This window comes from Vitis vinifera, chromosome 11 (genome assembly GCF_030704535.1).
Source record: "Vitis vinifera cultivar Pinot Noir 40024 chromosome 11, ASM3070453v1".
Taxonomy (NCBI): domain Eukaryota; kingdom Viridiplantae; phylum Streptophyta; class Magnoliopsida; order Vitales; family Vitaceae; genus Vitis; species Vitis vinifera.
This window is the reverse complement of record NC_081815.1, coordinates 4,627,720-4,636,781: the sequence shown is the minus strand read 5'-3', so window position 1 is coordinate 4,636,781 and position 9,062 is coordinate 4,627,720. Positions and strand designations below refer to the sequence as shown.

Sequence of the window (9,062 nt, the reverse complement as noted above, 5' to 3'; positions counted from 1 at the left end):
AAACCAAAATTTCAATCCATGTCTACGAGAGTATGATATCGAATGTTATAAAAAATTTGACCTACCATCACATGGTTATGATTTGATTGAATAAGTAATACCATAAGAATTACAAGTTTGAGTCAGGAGAGTGTCGAGGCAGGGCTCTTAAGCATGAGGACCAACACCATTTTTAACCACCAATGTTTTGAAATATTCTAAACATGTGTAGTTTGTATCTTATGTCGAAAAATAAATGTGACAATTTTGTATGTTATAACAAAATGAAATTATAATTTTTGTACCATGATTTCAATTTCCCACTTTTTTTTTTCTTGATAATCCCATTTTTATTTGAAACTTTTTTTTTAATATTTTCAAAATTAAACAGATTTTTTTTTAAAAAAATCTTGGATGGTTATCTCTTGAAAATAGTTTTTCCAAGTTTTGAAAATATTGTATTTTTTAGAAATAATTTCACGTATTTTCAATTGTTTTTAAATTATTTTGAAAAATAATTGTAAAACTTGTAGATTATTCGAACAAAAATTTATGAAAAAACAATAAAAAAATATTATTCATTTTACAAATTTCAAACAAAAGTTTATTTTTAAAAATAAGTGTTTGAAAAGTGTGTTCAAAGATATTGCCAAACAAGTCGTTACCCTTGGGCCAAATTAACCAACAGTCCGTCAATTTCAAACCTATTCTAGACGGAAACGATGCTAAGCATGAATTTGGACTGAAAAGAGGGAGAAATGGAGAAAAAGGGAATACAGGAATGGAAGTAGATTCCAAGCCGAAACCAAGAATATCCGAAAGGGCGATCCGAATCTTATTTGGAGAGATGGAGAACGCTGGCGTCCAGCAGTTCAGGGGGTCCATGTGCAATTCCAAAAACACCCCTCACACACTCACATTTGACTTCCGGTGGCGCTGAAACGGCCACCCATTTATTGCTTTCTTATTAATAAATGGATCAGCGGCACGCATATTCGACATGCCTTCCGATTATCCCTTCCTCATTCAAATCACACCTCCACTTGGCTTCGCTCCACCCACTCCCTGCCTGCCTCGGCTCCTCCACCGCCACCTCTCTAACCCGGCTTGTTTAGATAAAATAATTTTTATATCCAATTTCTAGTGAGAAAATATTTGAAAAACAGAAGTGCTTGTTTTTATTACGTGATTGGAATTTGGAAGCAACTAAAATTTAAAACAGGGTTTGTTTGGGAAAAGAAAGCGAAATTAGATACAGACGGAGACATCACTTTGTAAAACATTTAATGATGTGATGTTCTGCTTTAAGTGTTTTTGTTTTTCATGTTTCTGGTTTCTGGTTTCTGAAACAAAACATGCATCACCGAGGTGTGAGGTTAGCATCCCTATAGGCTAAATATCTTGGGCTAAGGTCTAGAGTCCCCACAAATGAGTGAGCTGATTGGCTTCCGTAACACTCCTCATCTAAACTAACCGGCTACACGGTTCACCTCCTAGCCACCCCTGAAGTCGAGTTGCCACGTGTATTATTTCTCAATCAAGATGGAATAAAACCGGAGATATACCTTCACTCCCACATAAACGAAAAGGATATTCCTGTTTTCTCTCTCGAATATTCTCTTCTTTTTACCGTTATATTCCTTCTTCTTCTCCTCACATTTCCCTCATTTTCGCTCCGCTTGCACTCTGTCATTTTCTTTCCAACCAAACGCCCGGAAATATGAAATTCGGTAAGAGCCTCAGTAATCAGATCGAGGAGACCTTACCTGAATGGAGAGACAAGTTTCTTTCCTACAAGGAACTCAAGAAGCAGTTGAAGCTCATCGATCCCAAAGCCGGAGACAGGCCGAACAAACGCCTGAGATTGGATGCCGGAGATTGTTTCGATGCCAGAGAGAAGGAGGCTGGTGACATGACGAAAGAGGAGGTCGATTTCATCAAGTTGTTGGAAGACGAGCTCGAGAAATTCAATACTTTCTTCGTCGAAAAGGAGGAAGAATATATCATCAGATTGAAGGTATTCTTCTTCATCTTTCCCTCTGTTTTCATTCTTGTAGGTAATTGTGCTGAGAAAATGTCGGAAAAGATTGAATAAAACAGGAACTTTCATCTCATTATTTGTTTGATTATTACTATAGTTTTTCTCAGAAATTATTTTTTTTTCCAGAAATTTGTCGTTAATTTATCTGAAATTCTGATCTTGAGAAATAATGTAGCGAACACAAGAATTAGCGAAACAACGCCGTTTGTCTTAGAGGTAGAATCAAAACGACTTGTTTTTATCGAGTTGTATGTATATCTGGCTCTTAAGATCTGAGTTTTTCTGGTAAAATTTCCCCATAAGAGAACAAGAAAAAGGATTTTATGCCAATCCAATCATGCGCCTCTTTTGCTATGTTGCGCCCATGGTGCATACTCTTCCGCTTTCTCCTCTTTTCCGTTACAGCAATAAAATTCTCTGCTATCATGACCCTCGAGAAACTCGAGTAGGTATAAACCGTTAAAGCCTTAAAGCTAGTTATCGTTACTTTAGTCAACCACATCCGTTTTTGTGCGAAATGGACATAACACATTATATTCTGCTAACAAGCGCCATCTGGTGTTCGCTGGGAATATTCCGTCGCTGTGTTGGTGGCAACATTTATAGTTCATGAATCATAAAATGGTCCATTATCAGAAAATTTATGCCAGCGAAGCTGATTTTAGTTTGGTTCTGTTTCTATGGTTGGGGTTTCAGGAGTTGCAAGATAGGGTTGCAGAAGCAACGGGCTACAATGAAGAGATGATCAAAATTCGGAAGGAGATTGTGGACTTCCATGGAGAGATGGTCTTGCTGGAGAACTATAGCGCCCTCAATTATACAGGTAACTTGTTACCTTTTCCTCTTTTTTTTTTTTTTGGGTAAATAATATATATATATATATATATATATAACGTTGCCTTTAATGGATAGAAATGACATATATAGATGTAACAATAATGGCGAGGGAGTAAGACTACCTGGCATCTATTTACAAGTGTCCATTTTTTCTTACAAATAGAATGGTCAAATCTGCCTCTTGACCTTTGGTCTCATGAAAATTCAAAATTTTTTTTGGAGAGTTCTGATGTTACAAAGTCACTTACAGGACCAAATCAAGATGCTGTCACATCATTTAATGAATAGAATATTCTCAATCCTTCGTTAAAAAAAATGAAAGATAAAAAAGACAAAACCAAAAGGGCAAAAAGTACTGTGGTACAATTTGGGGAGTTGAGCTTATATTAAATTAAAACCCACTTGTCCTTGGTTTTTTCTTTTTTTTTTGGTGCATTATTTCCGAGAATCGAGCTAATTTTCGTTTACTTGAATGATGAATTTTAGGTGAGATATAAAACGGCAGCTTTGACAATTATATTCATTGTGAAAACCTATTTGTTGTGCCTGGAATTATAACCCCCTGTTCTATATCTGGTCTATCTGGTCTTAACATTGTTTCAGAGGCTCAAACTGATACATTTGCTTATAACAGGATTGGCAAAGATACTAAAGAAGTATGACAAAAGAACTGGTGCTCTGATTCGGTTGCCCTTCATTCAGAAGGTCTTGCAGCAGCCCTTCTTCACCACGGATTTGCTTTACAAACTTGTTAAGGAGTGTGAGGCAATGCTTGACCGCCTCTTCCCAACTAATGAACTGCCAGCATCAACTGTGGCAACTGATGGACAGGAAGGGTGTGGTGATCCCACAACTACGGCCACCACCCAGAATGATTCTCTTCTTAGAATGCCCAAGGAACTTGCAGAGATTGAGTACATGGAGAGCTTATGCATGAAGAGCACCATAGCTGCATTGCGGGCTCTGAAGGAAATTCGCAGTAAAAGCTCAACTGTTAGTGTATTCTCCTTGCCACCTCTTCAAATTAGTGGATTGGAGGATACATGGAAAAAGATCCCAGAACTTCCTGTTCTGGAACAAGAAGCCAAGTAGTTGGAGTTTTCTCTCCTCTTTCTTTTCTTTTTCCGAGGGAATTGGGACAGGTCTATCCCTTATGTATCATATCTCCCCCCGCCCCCTTTTTTTTAAACACCTCTCATGCATCTGCATGCATGTGTTAGTTACTAACAAAGATATAAAAAGGCTTAAATTTAAACTAAAACGGACTTCCAAATTCCAAATGATACAAGTATAAATTTTGTGTAATCTTGAAATTGTAGGGTTTTCTGTTTTAGGGCTCTTGAATTTATTGTTTCTTTTTCCAGGTATAGTTATTCAAATTGTCAAGCACATGAAGCACAAACCTAGCGTTATGATTATATGCCCAAATAATCCATTTAGCCATTGAAGTGTGAAGTTGGTTTTCAGGGAATAAGTTTAATTAGACAAACTATATAGTTATCAGCTCTTATGACATGCTGAACCCTATACTTGCCACTGGATGTCTTGTTGTTCCCTAAGTGCCGGTCAAAAGGAAGTTGTAGGCATGAGAAGAACATTGGATCTTTTACTTCCATGTAAAATACGACAACTTTTATATGAAAATTATGAATTTATTTTATTTCCTCAATTTTTAAGATTTTTGAAACTTGAGGTAATAAAATTTTTTTAATACTTTAAAAATCATTATCTTTATATGGTAAATATTAAAGGGCTTTTGCATTTTATTTTAAAAATTATTTTTTATTTTTAAAAATAGAAAACAAAAGACATGACAAGGGTAATCATCTTCTTTTTCAACTATTTCTTTATGCTAAGTTGTGATTTTATAAATTAAAAAATAGTATTACATATTAAAAGTCTGTTTGATAATGATTTTAGAATGCGTTTGATAATGATTTTAGAAAACGTTTTTAGTCTTTTTAATACTTCAATTATAAAACTTTTTAGATGTTAAAAAATTTAAAAACACTTCTTAAAGCCACTATTAAACAAACTCTTAATCTTTCTAACATTTAAAATTTTTAATTTTTCAAGTATTAAAAACATTTCTTGAATCACTGTAAAACACATTTGTGGACAGTCTTAGTTTTGAATCACTAATCTCACTGCTATTTGGTACCAATCTTCTTAGGGTAAAACGAAAAAATTGAAACAATTTCACTGAGTCAAATTTCAAGACCCATCGGCCACAAGGCCAAATAGGCTCATGGAAGACCTCCATCAAAATCTCCAATATGTGGAAGCATGCAAAGCCACAGCTTCCCAGAAACCACCGTCAACCATTCACTCCTCGCCACCGCCACCGCCTCATATCTGAATTCTTCAGCACCCACAACCTACACTTCATTGAAGGACTTGATGTCCTCTTCAGCCACCATTTCCCTCACGCCTTGCACCATCCAATCCGCCTACCAGATTCCCATATCTAACCTCTTGATGAAGCAGGCTGCTAGGGCTTATTTACAACCAATGCCTGTTCTGGCCTCCTCCAACAAGCACTTTTTCCATCGCTTTTAGGAGAAGCTCTCGCCTCCGATTCGTACATGTGTTGTCTTCTTTACTACAATTTCGCGAGCTCTTCACAGGGCGTTGGGTGCCATTCGAGGTTGTGAATTTGCTGGCACTTGGGAAACTAATCACCGTTATGTCGTTGGAGTTTCTTAAATTCCTATTTAGTATAAATTTCTTGCTAATATTATATAGACTATTTTATAAGTTAATAGATTATTATAATATTGGATTTTCTTATAGTACAAGAAAAGTTGTTAATAATATTTCTATAAAAATTAAGTTCAAGAGCAAAAAGAGGTTATAAGGTGAATAAAGATATGAAGAAGAATGAGAGACATTGGAAGGAGCAAGGGGTTCGTGGTTTAGGGATATAAGAAGTAGGGAAACATGAAATATTTTGAAAACTAATAATTGTATTTGATTTTTATTATTTGTAATAATTTTTATGGTATAGTAAAATGATTTTCTCTCATCATATGGGCATGATTGGGCGAATCACACTAAAACATTGTTTACCTTTATATGAATTATTTTATCTTTGCATTATTAAATTAACATTATTTGCATTAAAACTTTCGTTGATACAACAAACTGATATTAGAGCTTTGGTTGAAGGTTTGTGGAAGAGTCAAGGAGAATAGAACACACAAAATGATTAAATAGCTTGATGTGCTTTGTTCTCCTTGACTCTTTCACAAATCTTCAACCAAAACTCTATACCAATTAGTTATACTAATAAAAACTTTAATGTAAATAATGTTAATTTAATAATATAAAGATAAAATAGTCCACATAAAGATAGACAAGGTAGATAAAATAAGACATAACAAAATTTTAATCATTTTATGTGCTCTATTCTCCTCGGTTCTTCCACAAATCTTCAACCAAAACTTTGATATTAGTTTGTTGTACCGGTAGAAGTTTTAATGCAAATAATATTAATTCAAGGATACAAACATAAAACAATCAAAACAAAGATATTCAAAGTTATAACATGGTTTAGCCTAATTCTTAGGTGTGAAACATCTTTGATACAAATCCGAAGAGTTCCAATTCTATACAACATGGCCCTGATAAGACCGGAAAGACACAAGTGTACACTTTATACTACTTTATATTATTCCTTTTATTTTTTCTTTTTTTCTTTTATAGTTTTTAAAATTAAGAAGAAAGAAAAACAATAATAAAACTAGTGAACGGACAATGGAGGGCCACTTTCATCAATAGAGGAATGTTCTTGAATCTTGGATAATTTTTATACACCACAAAAATCCCATTAGTGTCACTTCTCTTTTGGCCACACGTTACACGCCCTCTATTCTCTCATTTCATTTCACATATGCGCACACTTCAACCTTCATTTGAAAGTGCATCTTTTGGATTGAATTCAGTGGTATATTTGCAAAAAGTTGATCCATGCGTGCAGGTTCATCAAGTTGAAGCTAAGTGTGAACATAGTGAAGAAATGGGAGGGAAAAAAGAGGAAAGGGAAGACAAAGCAACTGAGAGAAAGAGATGTCCAACGCGTTTGAGAGGAATAAAGCGAAGGAATCAAGGATGAGAGGGAAGGCTCCATTTATCATTTCTTCAAATGTACATGATATGATATAATATATACTGAAAAGTGAAAATTATCCATCTCCTAACTCTCCACAAACAAAAGTAAAAAGGGAAGACGGTCATCACCATCTTTAATGGCCCCACGCGTCTCCACTAAAGGAGAGTGGAGTGATGAGAGAAGCCCAGAATGAATGTCTGAAAGCGACAAGCAGATGGCAGCTTAACCGAATTCATATAAGATACTAATACTCAGTAATGGTTCACTGCACATGCAAGGCTTGATGTGAAGAGATAGAGCCGAGAGCCAACTGAGAGTTTTGCTTCTCTTTTTACTTGTTAATGGTGCAAATGGAACCCAAATGGCTGGTTGTGTTGGTAGTGATTCTGGGGTTAAATTGGTTAGCAGAAACCCAAGAAGGATTGAAAACCGGGTTTTACTCTTCTTCATGCCCAAAGGCTGAGGCCATAGTCAGGTCTACTGTTGAATCTCACTTCAACAAGGATCCTACAATTGCAGCTGGTGTTCTCAGGCTTCATTTCCATGATTGCTTTGTTCAGGTTCTTCATCTTCTTCTTCCATGCTTGCTTATATTAATTGATCATGAACCTTTAGTTGATTGATCTGAATAGGGCTGCGATGGTTCGGTACTGATAACTGGGGCTTCTGCTGAGAGAAATGCATTGCCCAACCTAGGATTAAGAGGATTCGATGTGATAGACGACGCCAAAACTCAACTGGAGGCCTCGTGCCCCGGGGTGGTATCATGTGCTGATATACTAGCACTAGCTGCTCGCGATGCTGTAGACTTGGTAAATTGCTCTTCATCGTATATATATATAATATAAACCCTAGTGAAGTATATTTGGTGGTGAACAAGGGGGTAAGCCAATTAATTTTGTTTCAAAATATGTTCAGAGTGATGGTCCAAGTTGGTCAGTGCCCACAGGAAGACGAGATGGGAGGATCTCTTCCTCCTCGGAAGCCTCAAACTTACCTTCTCCTGCTGATTCTATTGCTGTCCAAAGACAGAAGTTTGCTGCCAAAGGCCTCGACAATCATGACCTTGTAACACTAGTTGGTATATATTTTCTCTTTCTCTGATATATCCACAAAAAAGAAAAAAGTTTGTCAATTGGATGATATATATGCATGTTTGATTCAGTGTATATGTTTGTGCAGGGGCACATACCATTGGGCAAACGGGCTGTTTGTTCTTCCGATACCGTCTCTACAACTTCACACCAACGGGAAATGCAGACCCAACAATAAACCAAGCATTTCTTGCTCAGCTGCAAGCCCTTTGTCCTAAAGATGGCGATGGCTCCAAAAGGGTGGCACTGGATAAAGATAGCCAGACCAAATTCGATGTCAGTTTCTTCAAGAATGTGCGGGCTGGGAATGGAGTTCTCGAGTCAGATCAAAGGCTTTTAGGAGATGGCGAAACCCAGAGGATCGTTCAGAATTATGCTGGCAGCGTACGAGGCTTACTGGGGGTTAGATTTGATTTCGAGTTTCCAAAAGCCATGATTAAAATGAGTAGCATCGAGGTGAAGACCGGGGCACAAGGAGAGATTCGAAAGATATGCTCAAAGTTCAATTAATCCATCAAATCAAATCAAATAGAATAATAAAAGGTTACAGTGTGTATACATATGATAATAAAAGTTGGTCATACGTATATATCCAGAGGAGCCATGGACCAGGCCAAGGGGGGAGCCCTGACTCGCCCACTTCCAAATGGGTCCGGCTATACAAATAACAAACATGCAATCATGGGTATCCTTTTCCACTTTCTATTAATAAAAGTAGGTGCAGTTTCCGGTGTCTACTCCATACTCCATAGTATTTTTTATTTTTTATTTCTTTATTTTTGAAAAAAAAAATTATATTAGAATTACTAAAAAATATTTACAAAATCTAAAAATATTGTTACAAAGTCTGTGTTTTGTTTTATATTAGGAAGTATTGTGTGTATAATTTCTTTTATTTTTTATGATTCTTTCTAACATTGTTTGGACATACATGTTCACTTGAAATGGATTAAATTTTATACCCATCTGAATTGAATATACATTGGAATTATAGAAATAA

General features: G+C 36.1%; 2 protein-coding genes across 2 annotated transcripts; both read left to right on the top strand.

The window, feature by feature from the left end:
• Positions 1–1,561: 1,561 nt before the first annotated feature.
• Positions 1,562–4,118, top strand: LOC100243923 (SPX domain-containing protein 2-like). The gene is made up of 3 exons (XM_002285163.4): positions 1,562–1,996; positions 2,717–2,843; positions 3,492–4,118. The coding sequence occupies exons 1-3, from the start codon at positions 1,700–1,702 to the stop codon at positions 3,947–3,949; spliced, it is 882 nt and encodes a 293-aa protein (XP_002285199.1). The 5' UTR covers positions 1,562–1,699; the 3' UTR covers positions 3,950–4,118.
• Positions 4,119–7,221: 3,103 nt separating this feature from the next.
• Positions 7,222–8,797, top strand: LOC100262758 (peroxidase 25). The gene is made up of 4 exons (XM_002282102.4): positions 7,222–7,528; positions 7,601–7,780; positions 7,887–8,049; positions 8,151–8,797. The coding sequence occupies exons 1-4, from the start codon at positions 7,310–7,312 to the stop codon at positions 8,570–8,572; spliced, it is 984 nt and encodes a 327-aa protein (XP_002282138.2). The 5' UTR covers positions 7,222–7,309; the 3' UTR covers positions 8,573–8,797.
• The last annotated feature ends 265 nt before the right edge of the window (positions 8,798–9,062 follow it).

Bases quoted from the DNA above. Each gene is read 5' to 3' on its own strand.
- LOC100243923 (XM_002285163.4), top strand. From the start codon at position 1,700: ATGAAATTCGGTAAGAGCCTCAGTAATCAGATCGAGGAGACCTTACCT. The intron at 1,997-2,716 runs GTATTCTTCTTC...TTGGGGTTTCAG, and splicing joins AATATATCATCAGATTGAAG to GAGTTGCAAGATAGGGTTGC. The intron at 2,844-3,491 runs GTAACTTGTTAC...TGCTTATAACAG, and splicing joins TAGCGCCCTCAATTATACAG to GATTGGCAAAGATACTAAAG.
- LOC100262758 (XM_002282102.4), top strand. From the start codon at position 7,310: ATGGTGCAAATGGAACCCAAATGGCTGGTTGTGTTGGTAGTGATTCTG. The intron at 7,781-7,886 runs GTAAATTGCTCT...AAATATGTTCAG, and splicing joins CTCGCGATGCTGTAGACTTG to AGTGATGGTCCAAGTTGGTC. The intron at 8,050-8,150 runs GTATATATTTTC...ATGTTTGTGCAG, and splicing joins TGACCTTGTAACACTAGTTG to GGGCACATACCATTGGGCAA.